The sequence below is a fragment of the Montipora capricornis genome, chromosome 2 (genome assembly GCF_036669925.1).
Source record: "Montipora capricornis isolate CH-2021 chromosome 2, ASM3666992v2, whole genome shotgun sequence".
Lineage (NCBI taxonomy): Eukaryota > Metazoa > Cnidaria > Anthozoa > Scleractinia > Acroporidae > Montipora > Montipora capricornis.
The window spans coordinates 48,648,218-48,665,717 of NC_090884.1; the positions used below are offsets into that span (position 1 = coordinate 48,648,218).

The 17,500-nt window shown below is 38.6% G+C and overlaps 1 protein-coding gene and 1 long non-coding RNA gene across 4 annotated transcripts in view; one reads left to right on the forward strand and one right to left on the reverse strand.

Moving 5' to 3' along the window:
- The window catches only part of LOC138025114 (tumor necrosis factor-like), a 32,274-nt gene that overhangs the window by 7,049 nt on the left and 7,725 nt on the right, over positions 1-17,500 (forward strand). Inside the window, exons 1-2 of one of the 3 annotated variants that reach the window (XM_068872366.1) lie at positions 11,154-11,332; positions 13,780-13,880. The exons of 1 other annotated variant lie outside the window; for it this stretch is intronic. In XM_068872366.1, the coding sequence (XP_068728467.1) occupies positions 13,809-13,880 (72 nt within the window). In that variant the 5' untranslated portion in view covers positions 11,154-11,332; positions 13,780-13,808. Of the gene's footprint in view, positions 1-11,153; positions 11,353-13,779; positions 13,881-17,500 lie in introns of those variants that run through there. One more of the 3 variants, XM_068872365.1, reaches the window with a different exon arrangement.
- On the reverse strand, positions 9,289-12,346 carry LOC138025151 (uncharacterized). The gene is made up of 4 exons (XR_011127147.1): positions 12,156-12,346; positions 11,858-12,044; positions 10,645-10,836; positions 9,289-10,399 (listed from the first exon to the last, which is right to left on the reverse strand). It is a non-coding gene; the product is annotated as an uncharacterized lncRNA (long non-coding RNA).

Genomic DNA, 17,500 nt, shown 5'->3' on the forward strand with positions numbered 1-17,500 from the left:
GGAAAAAAAACCTGTTTTGTCCCGGTTTTGTCGCTTTTGTTCGGTCGTTTTGGATCGAGGGATTTGAAAGCGCGCGGAATTCCTGGGTGGGGAAATAAATTTGATCAGCTGGCTGGGAAACCAACCAATTTTATCTAGCTGGCTGGGAAATTTCTTGTGTGTCTTGCTGGGAAAAAGGAACAGATTATGTTTTCCCAGCGACACTGAAAAACACCTGAAAATGCCTTAATAACATTTATTTTTATTAACTGGGGTATAATAATACATTTTACAACAAATTGGTCGTTGGGTGCCCCTGTCATAAGGGTACGGTCTATTCATTGTACATTACAGCATCAAGGACCTTGCTGATGATGAGCAATGATCGATCGAATTATTATTCCCTGTTAAGCAGAACCCTGAACTGATCTATAGTGAACTTCAATTTTAGTTTAGAATCGTTTCAACATAACATAAAAGCTTGTAGGAGTGCCTTTTTTTTTTTCATCTACACAATATTAGACGCGTCAGAAAATATTTAAACATAGAATCTGCCGAAAAATTAATGCACCCTTTCATCACAAGTTGATTGGACTATTGTAATTCACTTTTACACGGATTACCCTACTGCGCTCCTACTAAACTGCAGCGTGTTCAAAACGCAGCTGCAAGAGTCCTATATCTAGCACCACGGTACTGGCATATCACACCAATATTATACAATTACCCTGGCTACCTGTAACGTTTAGAATAGATTATAAGATTATTATAATCACTCATAAAGCAATCCAAGGTACAGTTCCTAATGGACCCTTTGCAGGATAGTGATCACATGGTACAAAAATCGCCATACTGAAACGCAAATTGCCCACTGGGACATCTAAAACAAAGCAACTAATCTAAATTTTCTTCCGATTTTAAGTTTCAAAGTTTTTAAACGTAATTTGAAGACTCATCCTTTTAAAAAGGCTTTTTCTGATATAGTACTGTAATTCATAGACTAGATGTTATTCATTCGTGTAATTTTTACTGTACATTGTTATATTTTATATACTATAAAATATATTGTTCTTTTATTGTAAGGCGCCTTTGAAAACTGCATAGTTGAATTTGCGCTGTATAAATTATTATTATTATTATTATTATTATTATTATTATTATTATTATTATTATTATTATTATTATTATTATTATCATTATTATTACCTGGAAGTAATGTCTACCCTAGAGACAAACCATTTCATTACTGGTCTCAAACGCCTCATCGCTCGACGTGGCAATGGGGGAGCTTTTATCAAGACCAACAAATGGCTACGCCAGTTGCGGGCAGATGAGCGCCTTCATGGTCTCCTTGAAGTCTACGATATCACGTGGAAATTCAACCTGTGCCGAGCCCCTTGGTGGGGAGGCCAATTTGAACGATTGATTGGAGTCGTCAAGTCTGCCATGTACAAATTAATTGGGGGAGGTGTATTGACTTGGACTGAACTAAGCGACGTGCTGCTGGGCACAAATCAATCGAAGCCCATAAGTTAGGTAGAAGACGACGAAGAGCTACCTACACTTACGCCATCAACATTTCTGTTCCAGTGAACAATTCAGTTGCCACAAGAAGAAACTTGGTGAATATAAGAGCCGGACCTACGCAAACGTGCTAAATTCCTCAGAAACTGCAAGGACAATCTCTGGAGACGTTGGCAGAGAGAATACTTAACAGCTTTGAGGGGGTGACACAACCTTACACACAAGGCGACTAAATTTCGACCAAAAGCAGGAAATGCTGTAACTGTGAAGAAAGAAAATAATAATCGAGGAAGCTGGCCCCGGTTGGCGATAGAAAATGAAGTCTACCCTGGCAAAGACGGCATCATCCGGGCCGTGCAAGTCAAGACGGGAAATGGCATCCTGGAGAGACCTGTTCAACACCTGTACCCCATTGAGCTGAGCTGCGACCAGGTCCGTGACATGGGCGTAGAAATGTGCATAGCAGATTTAAATCCAAACGCACCAACGTCCAGGACCTTGATGATGAACAATGATCGAATTATTATTCCCTGTTAAGCAGAACCCTGAACTGATCTATAGTGAACTTCAATTTTAGTTTAGAATCGTTTCAGTCTCCTAAATGGATGCACCCTAGCACGCAATGCTGCATGGGGGAGTGTGTCGGAGACTTTGTGTTTAGTGTGTGACAGCCACTGTATCATTAAGAGACAATATATCTTTTTAGTTAAGAAATTATGATTGACATGTGGTCTCAAGATAATCACCTTGAATACCCTTAAGTGCTCGGCCAATCACAATGTCAGAGAATGCGGTATATTAATTGGAACTTTGCTTAGAGTTTTGAGAGTAGCTCTTTACACACCCGTTGTAACTGAGTGAATACGCAGGAAGAATAAAATAGTTAAGCTCGTTCGAGTTTATTGACTGAGTATCGTTCGTTAAAGTGTTATCCCCAGTAAACGGGGCAGAGTTTACGAAACATCCAGCCGTTACGTAGACTTTATATTTCGTCCAATTTGAATAGCAACCTTGTTGAAAATATCAGACAGAGGTTGACCGAGGCTTGGTAAAAGTATCAAATGAAACAGAAAATTCAAAACTCTTACTATGTCTCTATTATAATAAGCATGTCGAAATTTGCGGCATTGTGTTCCAGGCAAACGGATATAGAAAGGCTGTTCTTGTTTCTACTTGATATTTATAAACAATAAATTGCAATAATTGCATGGATACCTCATGTGTTCTTTCAGTATTCTTTTACTTCGAGAGTGTTATGATGGCGCGATTACAGATGAAGTTCGTTTTTGTCTTCAATGCTCTGCTCTACATCAGTTTTTTTTTTAATGCCTGGGTTGGGAGGAAAGCAAATAAGATTTTTTTTTTTTGAATTTCGACAACCTTAGGGCGAACAAACCTAAAATAGATCATGCCCCTGATGAGTGCATGATTGTATAAGGAAGCAGTAAAGACCATTAAAAAAACAATTCCAATCGATACTGAATTTTGTAATGATCAGCTGCGACATTTTTGCTCGGTTTTTCAAAACATAAGCGTTAAAATATCAAGAACACCTTACTGAAGCAACGTTTCAGCTGAGTGTAAACCGTCTCTGATATTCGATTTAATTTTCGATATAATGAAAAGCGGCTGGAGTTTTGTGTTGTATGAAGCATTCGCTACTTTAATTGGTGCAGCAGGGATGTAAGTTACGATTTACGTCGGAGTCTGATCATATTATATGATTTTTTACATGTTCCTATGCTTGCAGGGAACATGTGCAAACCCAGGGATACCGATCAACATTAATGTTGGTAACTGTGTAGGCCCTGCAAAGGCAAGAGAAATTTTCATTATCTTGTCCTATCTTGATTATTTAGGGGCTACGACAAAACACTGACCCCCGGTCAACTGACCCCTTTCTGACCCCCCTTACTGACCCCCTCTAAATTGACTGGAAATCAGTAATAATAATAATAATAATAATAATGAAGTTAGAAATTTCGAGGCAAATGAAAGGTATAGACTATATACAGGAGAAAGGAACACATACCGTGCATTTTTACCTTTCGACACACCCATCCGAAAAATTGGTTTTTGCCCTGAGCGGGACTCGAACCCACGCCTCCCTGATTACTGGTCGGGCATGCTAATTACACAATGAAGGCTACCACGCTGGCAACACAACAGATTAATGAGGTGACTTATCAGCGTGGGGATCCCTAGGGCCCAACTTTCCTTCACTTGAGTGTGTATCCTTGCTTCTAAAACCCCAGACAGGGTTTAGAACACATGAAAGTTGGAAATTTTATGACGTGAAATTTTGAAAACAGGATAATTTAACGATAAAAAGAATCAGTAGCTAGCAGCATTTAAATTTATTGATTTGCGTAGATTTTGGAACTCAAATCACTTCATTTTTGCGATTTCGTGAACTGAAACAAATTTATTTACAACGTTAACAACTATTCGCAACAATAGAGCTTCTCGGTAATAAGATCTTAAACGGCAAACCTTAGCTCTTAAATCAATATTAAAAAATCATACAACTATAATCAATACTCATATTTACTTTTGAACTAAACAAACCAAACTACAACTCATAGCCTGATATGTAATATCATATTGTAAAGTTCTCCTCACTCATATTTACATTTTGGCCACTTGATAGCCATCTGCTCACATTGAGGCCAAGAAAGGAGACGCCACCTTTGGCAACAACCATGGTAATTTGCGCACTAGAATTCTTCCTTTTTCTTCTTCTTCTTTTCCTTCTTCTTCTAATTTATTGGAGAATTGCCGATTTTTGTATAAAAATAAAACATCTTAGTGTGCTTCGAAATTCCCTTATAGTGATCCAAGACTGGTCTGTCAGTGCGCCAAACAGCCTCATCGCAGGTGGAATGACTTACCAGGGGGAAAGCTGGCTGTACCCACTCCAGGCCGGTACTACGTTTATGCTCAATTCTACTATCACCACACCGGACGAATTTACCTTCGTGTCAACAACAATATCATCACCATGTTACAGCCACCTGCACCTTACCGTTCAGGGTTACATGGTGCTTTGTATGCGGGAGGAGTGTTCCAACTTAACGCTGATGACGTCATCACCTTGTTAGCTACCAACATCCACGGCACCGTGAGAGGCCACATAAACCCCTTTCACAGTTACTTTGGCGCGTTCCTAATTTGACGTATTGACAGCAGCGATCGAAATTCAGCCTTCTGCAGAAGCCGACTTTTTCATTGTCTGTTTTTTAAATTAGATTTTAATAAGTGGGTCTCTTAGCAAGATCAAACAGAGGCATAAAAGCTTTTTATCGTAGTGCTACACTTTACTTCACGTTAATCGCGGATGTTAGAATTGCCTGTAAGTATCAAGAAAAAAAGGTCAATAAAGCACTTTGTCGGCTGAAAAAGGCTGTTAATGTTTTAAGACTCGTCTATGGGTTTTGTTTGCAATGTAGATGGAAGAGCAGACCAAATGTAACGATCAGCTTGAAACGGAATTTAAAACATAATTCGAAATTACTTCAATTCAGTGAACTCGCTGCAGAAAGAGGTGTTTGTGAAAATTTTCAGTTAAAGTTCCACTGGCATGGTTACCTAGCGTTGTCTATCCTCAGGGTGGTTGTACTCTGGGTAAATTAATCTTCACTGATGTGGAGTGTAATAAATTGAAAGAGATTCATTAAAGCAGGATTCCATTTGTCATTCCCCCATATTATCTGAGGAACGAGTAAGCGACCTATCACCTTTTGTGCTGAACTGAAAACAACGTTCCTTCATGGAAATTCCTACATCAGTGGTTTAGTTCCAGCTCTAAGCAACTGTTTTATTACCACAAACCAATTCTAGAGCAAATACATATTTAGAAACGCTTTCTTAATTCTCGTCGCTTAAAATGATTTTACAAAACTTAAGTCGACTAGTTTAAATTGTAACAGAATCAGAAGTCAACATGAGAGTGGTCTAGCTTCTTAAAGCTCTTATCGACTCTGAGAAACCTCATATTGTTTTAGGATGTGAATCTAAAGGTGAAGTTTTCCCGAGTAATTATGAGATCTTTCGTAAAGACAGAATAATTGACAATGCTGGCGGAGGTGTTTTCATTGCTGTCCATAATAACATTCTTGCAACCCACGAATCAAAGCTTCATAGTGATGTGGAAGCCATTTGGATTAAAATCGAATCCACATTATAGCGTATCTCTGAAACAAAAGATGCTGGACATTGTTGAAAACATATGGCGTTGTCACAACTGTTGTCATTTCCAACTAGCGGAAAAGTGACTATTGGACCTTGCATTAACTAGTTATCCTGATTTAAATAGAGGATATTACGTGGCCGGAGATACGAAATTCTTTTCGAGTTTTGAAAAAGTGTATAAACACCAATGAAATACTAAATTATTTCCCAAAGCGCATCGAAAGGCGTGATTTTAATATGTAACCATAGAAACAGTGATCTTTTCACGTGTGTTACTTGATATTTCATTGGTGTTTATGTAATAATCCTTATATCCGTAGTACAGAAGGCAGAACTGACCATTTAGCATTATCCTTTGACTTAAATCTGTCCGTTAAATTGAATAAGAAGAAGCCAAGATCCTTTTACAAATTCACCAAAACTGACTCTAATAAAGCGAGAATGGATGCTGTGGAACTTACTAGTAAAGCCTTCTTTGATAGAAACCCTTTTGAGCATTCTGTATAGGATAATTTGCAGTTTTTAAAGTTGGCCTGATGGAAATTGTGTCCAAAAGAGTACTTAAAAAAGAACTGGGTACATGTTAGGATACCCCATGGATTACTGAATAGATTTGAAAAAACTTTTAAGAAAGAACAAGATATTATATAACAATTAAAAGAAATCAAATGATCCATTAAGTAAATAGAAATACCGCCACTTCCAAAAGGCGAAATTACCTATGGCGCAACACAACTTCATATCCTCAACTCTGAATATTGACCCAAGTGATAACCCATAGAAGTTCTGGTCTTGCCTAAAGGCCAAGAGGCCGGCAAGACCAGATTGGTGTTCCTCCACGTGACTAAGAACTGATTCAGGACTTAAGGTTGAAAGGTTGAAAGGAGGTAGCATCTGAGATTGCTGAAGTCATATCATCTTTCTGTTTTCAAATAGATTACCTTCGGATTTGTGTAAAGCGAATATTGTATCTATCTTTAAGAAAGGCTCTAAGCAAGATCCTAATCCTTATAGACCAGTATCTTTAACTTCAGCGCTATGTAAAGTGATCAAGCATGTCATTTATCGGAGTATCTGATGCACCACCAGGAACATAATAACATCCTTTATTCCAATGAACATGGTTTTAGAAATATATAATCACTCTTGTGAAACTCAATTGCTGCTTACTACACGCCCACACACAAAATTAGTTTTTGAACCTGTTTATAGGAGTGATGGAAAGTTGCGGCGGCCAATTCAAAGCCACAATAGTTACACAACAAAATGATGCTAGGCTAAATAACCACCAACAAGAGAGAATGAGGAATTCAGCTGCAAGGATAGAGAGCAAAATTGCAACAATTAAGCTGATTGATCAATATGCTTGCTTTGCTGCAAAACGGTGAGCCTAAATCGCCAATGCTTGCTGAAACGTTTGACATTGGGGTAATTGAAAATTACAGTTAATAACTCAAGTGCAAAAAAATCTATGAAAATAAAATAGCAATGAGAACACTTAGACAAAGAGATTTCAGTGCACAAGAAACTATGCACTCGCTGTTATCCCTGAAATTATAACAGCATAACCTTTAATGTCCTTCGTGTCAGTCTGTATGGCTCTCGCAGAATAGACCCAAATCAACACATTGCATCACCTCCTTGTACTAAGGATTCACTGCTTGATCTTCTTACATCACGGAACTCATAAGGCCTGACGAACATGTCAGGAATTTAAGATCATCTGGTTACAATCTACTTCATGTACCTCGATTCAACCGACTTATGCCGGTCAATCTTTTGCAGTTGCTTATCCAGTGGTATCAGCCTTCCTTTCAGAACTACGAACTTGTGCATGCGCACCTCTATCGAATTTTAAGTCTTAACTCAAAACTTGGCTGTTTAAAGTAAAGACGTCTAGTGTGACCGCACCTATTCTGTGTGTTCTAGAGAGATTAATTATTGTGAGAGAGAGTAAATTAAAGATCCCGGTCACTGCTTACATGCTTGCAATGCACGCGGGGACTGAGGAAGGATGCTACTTGACTGTGGTCATGATTATACCTCAGTTCCGCATTTTCGAACCGAACATTTTAAGCCAGCTTTGGTCAATTCTCATGAATAGGCGTTTATCTAACTTTATTATATCATCATAGCTTTTTGAATTTTTGTCTTTCTGGATCTTTTAGGGCATACTTTGTAATCTTGCACGCTTGGAGTGCGGGAAGATATTTCTGTAATTATATTAAAGACTTCAGTGATTAATTGATTGATTGATTGATTGATTGATTGATTGATTGATGAGATACGCCACTTTTTCTGAACCAATCACGAGAGCCGTTGTAATGGATGCGTCCTGACCCCCAACCCCCAGGTACCACGCAGCTCTTTATAAACTGTAATTTCATTGGACCGTCATAGGTTGCAGCGATATTTTTCTTGCTTATTGTTTTCTGAACCAATCACGAGATCCGTTGTAATAGCTGCAACCCTGCACTTTTACTTAAAGGGACTTGCAACTGCTGTGGAAAGGTAGCTCATGCCATTTGATAGTAAGTTCGTCCTTCCTTTATACATCCTGATAACTTGCCCAGTTCCTCAATCTTTCTGTTTTAGACTTTTCTCTGAACTTATATTTGCATGCGTACTCCATGTAACTCACTAAAATACTACGTTGAGCAATTTTTTACGGTAGTTGCCTTCAAGCAATGAGTTAAATCATACGTAATATAATTGTAACATTGCACTACGAATTGCCTTGGGCGCGGTCATTTTTCCCTACTTTTCGATTCAAACAAGTCTGTAGATGCGATTAATCTTCATATCAAATATCATCACCCCTAGTTGTTTCCATGATGAAGCTGGTTAGCTCTGTGTCAAAGACAACAAACACGAAAGTAACTTTTCATTTATTAATTTGTGTGTTGATTGGATGATTTATTCATTCACTGGCTTGCTGGCTTGCTGGATCACGAAATATAAGCAACGAATTAGCGAACAGCATTATTATTTTTGACGAAAACGGAGATAACAATGCGCTGGTATACTTCTGTCGCGAGTCCTAACTTTCAGGCCTTCTTTACCGGTTGGCTTTTTCGTCGATGTCTCCTGGTTAGCACATTTTCGCAACTAAGTTTCTCTTCTACGTGACTCAATTGTTACGGTAAAATGAGTTACGCAATCAAACGTCCATCAAGATTAAACAGAACAATAACTGGTCTGATAATAGGCAGCAACGCCCATTTGATTAGTGAACCATGCTGTTTATAAATCTGTGTTCTATTGAGATAGATAAATGCAAGGGTTGAATTACGTCATATTTACAGAATAAAAGATTAAATAAATATAATATATACATCTAAAGAAAACAAGTGAAATCACTACATAATAACTAAGAACTAACATTAAATGGATCTTGAAGTAATTAGTTACTAAGAGAGCATAATTCTTAAAAGGGATTAAAAAATATACGACATGAAAACCAAGTGTTAAGGTTTTCATTTTTTAATCCCTTTTAAGAATTATGCTCTCTTAGTAACTAATTACTTCAAGATCCATTTAATGTTAGTTCTTAGTTATTATGTAGTGATTTCAGATGTTTTCTTTATATGTATATATTTTATATATTTAACCTTTTATTCTGTAAATATGACGTAATTCAACCCTTGGGTTGCAAAGAGTTATATTCAATAAACTACGGTAAACTATAAAACTATAAAACTATTTCGAAATATGTCTGTCTTGAAAACCGGATTGAACTGGGGTGCCTTTCTGAGATTATAATACTTGACATTTTGTGGGGCAGTAAATTCCTGAGCTTGCTGTCTTTGTTTTCTAGGATTTTCTTGAACAGTTTTTCCGTTAGAGCTTGCCTTCGGTTTGACAGAGTTACATGACTTGTCTTAACAAGCGCTTCGTCATACAGAAAACATGGGAAAATGATACGCAGTGCCCTCTTTTGCACTGCCTCTAGCTCGCGAGAAAGATACACAGGTAGACCGTCATGAAAAACTGGGCATGCGTATTCCGTGATTGGGCGGATACAGGTCCGATAGAACTATACTAATTCATTATAGGGCCTAAACCTGCGCGCTTTAATTGAGCTAGACAAAACAGGCGTTTCATAGCTTTCTTAACAATTTCCGCAATATGATGGTTCCATTTTTAGATCAGTCGAAATATTTACACTCAGAATCTTAGGGTGTAAAACAACATCAATTTGCTTATCATGAACAACAGTAGGGTTGAGATCGGGTGTCCCGTTTGTACTAAAACAAATCCTCATTTCTTTGCACTTCGTCTCGTTCAATTGGAACTTGTCCGAGGTAGCACGCGAGGCAAAGATGTCGGCAGCGGTCTGGATATTGCTCACTTGACCTTGATTATTGTTTCTGAGATAGTAGAATCATCGAAGTACTTCCGCAATTCAAAACCTGGGATGTCGAGGTCATTAATCATAACATGAAGAGCCAAGGACCCAATTTAGAACCTTGGGGAGCCCCTGCCGGGACATCACGCCACTCTGAGAATCAATCTTGACCCACTCAGTGTAGTTGCACTCCCTGCTTACGGCAACTCAGAAAGTCAGAAATCCTGTTTATTCCCGATGTTCATCAATATTTGTAGATAAGCTTAAGCTTGACAAGACGACAACAGCTGGGTTTAAATGCAAACATTTCCTCGTACGTTTACTGTTTTCCAAAAAACAAACAGGGAGCATTTGTCACTACAAAAGAATTAAAGAATGCGAATTAACTTCAAATTTCTTAAGCCAGTACTGAGACTTCGTTTGCTCGAGATCATGAAGTGATGGTATCCTATTTTGCTATCCCTCTTATAACAGGAGAAATTTGCAGGTTACCTGTTTGTTTGCTTGTTTCTCTTTTTTATTTGGAGAAAAATCTCGAGGCGGATACCAAAAATAGTACCTCCACCAAACTTTTAAAAAAGTGCTCTTCATTTCAAACTCACCTGGGGTTAATCCTAGATCCCCAGATGTTTACATCTCCGGCCCTTGCTTTCCATACCCCTCTTTTCCCCGTTTCCCCGATTAAAGGACGCTCTTTCAATTTTCGAAGTTAAACGGCCCTAGCAATGACGTTAACCTAAACTTTAGTTCTCGATATTAATCCGGAGTCACACATACCACGGTCATTGCTCGCACTGTAAAAAAAACAAACATCACAAATTGTAGGTAGGTATTTGAAAGACGACGCTATCGTTAATTTGCAAGTTAAACGTGCAAAAGAAGGGAAATCTGGACATCCACTCACAGAAAATTTAGAAACTCGGGTCAAGATTTTAAATTAATTAGGTAGGTTTTGGGCTTGAGCGGTGCATGAAACTCTGTTGCGTTTAGGATTAGGCGCCATTTTTCCTCTGTATGTGCACAACAAATATCCATGATATATTTTTGTCCATTGTTTTCTGAACCAATCACGAGAGCCGTTGTAATGGCTGCGTCCTGACCTTCAGCCCCTAGGTACCACACAGCACTAACCTCTAATTTCATTGGACCGTCACAGGTTGCAGTTGATTTTTTTTTCTTATTGTTTCCTCAACCAATCACGAGAGCCGTTGTAATAGCTGCCACCCTGCGCATTTTTCGTATACTGTTTGTGAAGCTAGAGTTAAAGGGACTTGCAACTGCTGAGGAAAGGTAGCGAATGCCGTTTGATTGTAAGTTCGTCCTTCCTTTATGCTACACGGTTCCTTAGGCTTTCTTTTTTAAACTTTTCACTGATTTTATATTTGCATGCGCACTCCATGTAGCTTATGTAATTTTTTATTTATTAATTTGCCTGTTGATTGGACAATTTATTCGCTGGCTTGCTGGCTTGCTTGCTTGCTTGCTGAGTTGACTGATCGACTGACTATTCGATCTAAGGGCTAGAAATATTAGCATCGAACTAGCGAACAGCATTATTATGAGTGAAAACGGACATACAATGCGCTGGTATATTTTACTTCTGTCGCGAGTCTTAACTTTCAGGCCATCTTTAATGGTTGGCTTTTTCTTCGCATTCTCCTGGTTAGCGCATTTTAAGCGCAGTTTCTCCTCTACGTGACTCAACTGTTGCGGAAAATGAGTTACGTAATAAGACGTCAATCAAGATTAAACTAAAGAATAACTGGTTTGACAACAGGCAAAAACGGCCATAAATGCTCTTCATTTCAAACTCACCTGGTGTTAATCCTAGATCCCCAGATTTTTACTTCTCCGGCTCTTGCTTTCCATACCCCTCTTTTCCCCGTTTCCCCGATTAAAGGACGCTCTTTCAATTCTCGAAGTTAAACGGCCCTAGCAATGACGTTAACCTAAACTTTAGTTCTCGATATTAATCTCCCACATACCACGGTCATTGTTCGCACTGTAAAAAAAAACAAACATGACAAATTGTAGGTAGGTATTTGAAAGACGACGCTATCGTTAATTTGCAAGTTAAACGTGCAAAAGAAGGGAAATCTGGACATCCACTCACAGAAAATTTAGAAACTTGGGTCAAGATTTTAAACTAATTTGGTAGGTTTTGGACTTGAGCAGTGCACGAAACTCTGTTGCGTTTAGGATTAGGCGCCATTTTTCCTCTGTATGTGCACAACAAATATACATGATATATTTTTGTCCATTGTTTTCTGAACCAATCACGAGAGCCGTTGTAATGGCTGCGTCCTGACCTCCACCCCTAGGTACCACACAGCACTAACCTCTAATTTCATTGGACCGTCACAGGTTGCAGTTGATTTTTCCTTCTTTAATGGTTGGCTTTTTCTTCGCATTCTTCTGGTTAGCGCATTTTAAGCGCAGTTTCTCCTCTACGTGACTCAACTGTTGCGGAAAATAAGTTACGTAATAAGACGTCAATCAAGATTAAACAAAAGAATAACTGGTTTGACAACAGGCAAAAACGGCCATAGCTTGAAAAGATCACGATAGCTGAAACAAACTGGGTTCAAATGTAAACATTATCTCGTACGTTTACTGTTTTCTAAAAAACAAACAGGGAGCATTTGTTTCTTCAAAGTCTTAAATGATGCGAATTAACTTCTAAAGCCAGTAGACTTCGTTTGCTCGAGATCAAGGAGTGGTGATATCCTATTTCGGTATCCCACTTAGTATAGTAATGTAGCACTATTATAGCGGCGATAGCTTAACTTCAAGAAGGTTGCTCCGGATTGTAGCCTGCATAAAAGCGCCAGAGAAGCGCTTCCAGGAAGAGAACGCTTCTCGTGGCGAACTACGAACCCGTTGGATTTTTCATTAGCTTTCGACAGCACAGCTGATGAGGCCCTCCCAAGGGTTTTTGGGAACAAGTGAACATGGCTTATTTGAACTGGGGGGAACGAGGACCAATGAAGAAATATCTTCGGAAACATAGACAATTTTAGGGATTGAAAAGCTGGGAGAGCCTCCTGGTTTTCTAGTGACTTTATGTAACTCGATATGTGGTCTAAATTTACTCATTGTAAGCTCCGCATCTTTCACATCAGCTATCATTCAAGACAGCGTTCAAAATTATACTAGATCTTGCCTCTTTATGCGGAACTAGCCCATCCCACGGAGATGGTTCTTGTGTGCACGGATATCTCTGATCATTCGAATCCCTTTTTGCTAGTAACCTTAGAAACACCGAGGGTTTTGGGGTCACTTGTTACAAATATTCAATAGACGAATAATGGTTTGGAAAACTAGTTGCTCGGTGACGAGCGATGTGGCCATGACACAACACTGATGTGGCCATGATTAGAACTAAATTTAGGCAGTTAGCAGCGATCTTAGCAACAAGAGGATTAGTATGGGTAATCAAATGGTTTCGAGTGAAATTATTTCATTTTGGACAAATTTTTCCCTAATTTCACAAGTATACCATTTCATTAGCTCATTGTTATTATCATGGATGACAAATTACGTCATAAGACGCCATTTTGGCACTGTAGTTGCCATGACAACAATGTAATTTCACATATGAAATTATAAATTAACGCTGAAATCTCGCGGCTAAAATTAAAGGGTAATTTGTCATCCATGTTATTATTGAAGTAATGGTAGCCCTGATACAACATGACAGAATGCAGCACCATTAACTATGTCTCTGTAATACACAGGTTCCTATTCACGTTTGATCAATCGCATCATGTTCAGTTTTTGTCTGCTGATGACAACATATGCTGCACTGACAATCAAGAGCACCTCTGCTTCCACCACTGTGAGCATTAAACTAAATTAGATGTCTCAGAATTTTTTAATTGATATAATTATGTCATGTGTTGTGTCCACGAGAGCCGTCCGAGCAGAATGATGGCGAGTCACTAAGGTACACCATCACCCCCAGCCTCACTTCTGTAGATTTAAAACAAAATAATACTGCAAGGCTGGTTGTACGGCTGAGAGAATATATTTTTTGATTTACCGATGTTTCGTTAGGCACGGCCTGACGTCTTCAGGGAGTTAAATGATTTGCCGTTACAATTTTTTGTAACCCATAAGTAAACTAGGTATAAGATTACAGATAAATGTATATATATATAGATATGTGTATAGGGCTACAGATAAATATTATTTACAGTTCTTGTCTTTTGTTTATACCTTTGGGTTCAAGTATTTGTTTGGCCCCTGCCGATTAGAAACGCTTCTTGGGCTTGGCGTATGGAGTCACGAGACGAGTGGATGAGTTCCAATGGGAGAAGTTCCATGTCGTGAGTTGTGTGGTTATTTCTGGTGAAATGTTCACAAACAGTTGTTTGTCTTAAAGACGAAGTGGGTCTGTCAACGGGACGTCGGTCTTCGTTGAAAGTTTAAGTCTCCGTTTTGTCTCTACTATGTATTGTCGCTGTTGCAGCATCTACAGTGTATCATTTAAATAAGATTTTATGAGTTACAGTCGATGTTGTGTGGACTTTGCCTTGTCTCTCTTGTTTGTGGATTGGTAGGTAATAAGAATTTGCCAAGTATGTCGCGGAGTTTGTTAGAACGTCTGAAAGCAAGAAGGGGTGGTAATGTGAATATTTCGGTACATCGTTTGGAAGAAGCGAGAACGTGAAAGTGCTTTTTTATGATAGATGTAAAAAACCAAGGGCAGGGTCACAGATGACAGCAAGAATGACGTTACTCGACGTGTTAGTGGAATTGGCGCTACTGTAGGCTTAAGAGCTGTATCGCGTTGTATAGCGTGAACACATCGTATTTCTTGTTTGAGGAAAGAGAGATTATAGCCATGTTTGTTGGGATATTGCATAAGTTGATTAGAACGTAGTATGATTGAAAACATATGCGTCGTAAACGAAGTGCCAGACTGAATGGAATAGCACGTTTGGTGTGTAAGGAATGGGATGGAGATCGTGAAAGGTACTGGTGTTTTCCTGTGGCTTTGGCGTAGAGATCTGTGGTAAGTACGCCGTCGTTGAGAGAAACGTCTAAGAATGGGATAAATGTAGAGGAGTGAGAAGAGGTGAATTGGTAGGGTGAAGATTGTATAGGTCGTCTACTGCATGTGTCAGTCCATACCATAAAGACATCGTCGCTGTAACTTCTGTGCACCCCCCTCCCCCCAACCCACAGGCATGTCCCGATCGCGCTGGAAAAATTCCTAAAAAGTGGTAAAAAAAAGTGAATTTTTGAAAGAGTGCTTCAAATTTAGAAATAGTGCTCGAAAGTTGCTCATAATTTTTAATTATTTCCTAGCAGGTATTCATAAATATTCTCAGTTTTATCAAAGCAAAGTAGCCCTCAATTGTTTAAAAGGTGACCATAGAAGAAAAATACCAAAATATTCCCTTCTACTACGGCAAAGCGTTGTCCCGGGTACTTTTCCAGACGATGCGATATACTCACATTAGTGGTTTTAACGCTTCATCTCTGCTTATTCTTTTCCTTCGTTGATTGGCAATTTTCTTACCATGGATGTCAGATGTTTTTTCTCTCTTAGAGCGGCGGAATAGCGAGCACCTCTTCGGTGCTATCGATGCGCCTTCCGGTGCATTTAATGATGCTCGAGGATTTATTGCTACTGTAACTGGGTCATTACTTTCTACGCTCTCTAAGCTGGTTTGTTACTTTCATATTGCAGCTACAATTATTTAAATGGTTTAGAAACAGTGCTACAAAAGTCACAAACAAATGTTTTCGTCCGGAGGGTGTAAAATGCAAGTTGCAGGTTGCAGGTCATTGTTTTACCATAACTGAAACAACTTGACTCAAACTTTCGCAAAAATGCTAACGAGGCTTAACCATTATCTGAAGCATAGTGTTTAGGCCTAATGTTAGCATTAGTAAAGGTTTGGATTGTTTCAGTTATGGTGAAACAGTAACCTGTAACCTGCAATCTGCAGTTGAAACCCTCCCAGAAGTCTTTCGTCAGCAGCTGCACTGAACAGCGAAGAGTGCCAAAATAATGTTTTATTAGAGTTTTCTAGTAAGTTTGTTCCCTATAATTATGCATTTTGGAAACAATCTTCGTTAGGTGTCCCTGGAATAGCGTTTTTTAGTCCGAAATGCATTCTCTCGTTCCAGAGATATTCAAGCTTTTGTTCAAAAATTGATGACGTCACTAGCTTTACGATGACTGTGATAAATTACAAAATTGAGAATATCTCTGAAAATGTCGGATGGGTGCTGTTCAAACTTGACAGCGGTAATCTACGTCAAATAAGGCACACAATGATTCCCCCTATGCTGTTGCGAAGACAAATAATTTTTGGTGCTGGGTTTTTTTGCTGCAGGATTGATTTCAATTATCGTTTATTGTCGTAAAAGGCCATTTTTCCTCTCGGTAAGCTTATACAGAGATGTAGAGCATTATGGGTAGCACATGCATATCAAGTTTGACAATGCGCCTGTGAAGTTGAGGTTTTTAAAACCTTTGCAAAAACCGTGGACGATAAGATTAGTCTTGCACAGCGTTGGATCAGAGAAGATTGTGATCAGTCAAAATTGCCGGCTAAAAAATATCTATGAAAGTCAAGTAGACTACTGCACGACTGATAATACAACGCGAAAATGTATTTTTTAACGATATTTCTGCTGGCCAATACCAGCCTTTATCAGGTTTATTTGGAGATCTAACGAATTTACAGAATATATAAACTGAAAGATCGATAAAAATCTATATTTTCAGCTTTCAGCTTTCATTTGGACAAAAAAAAAACATGCAACACGCAACACTTAGCGAGAAATAATATTTTAAGTGAATAGGTTGGAAAAAATATTTGGCGGGAAATCGGCTCTGTCTAAAAAAGAGTTTACTGAACTACAAAAGAATTTGCTACACGTACACTGACCTGGGCCCGGTTGTTGGAAAGCCGGTTAACTTAATCCAGGATTAGCGTAAACTTTTGTTTCATGTATTCATGCTTATTTTTGTTTTCCAAGATTGATTTCCTCTAGCGTAAAGTTTTGCCGAATATCAGCGTTGAACAGCATTTGGGAGTAGCGAAAAAAACTCCTTGATTAATCTGGGATTAGCTATACACCCTTTTAATAAGTCTAATATATGCCGTTTTCCGCTAATGACGTCAAACTCATGCTTTTAAAATTTATTCAGAAATGTACAAAGGCTTCAAACAAGAAAAGAAATCGGAAAAGTTTTAGGCCTTTGTACATTTCTAAATAAAATTTGAAAACAAGAGTTCGACGTCATTAGCGGAAAACGGCATATATTAGACTTATTAAAAGGGTGTATACTCACGGCTCTAACTAGAAGTAAACATTAGTAAACTTAACGCAAAAAGAAGACATCTTTTAGCACGGTGCACTACATTACAGGTTGCTGAAATTATCCTATTGGACTTCAACACAGAAAAATGTAGTTTAGTGTATGGTTTTCCCATT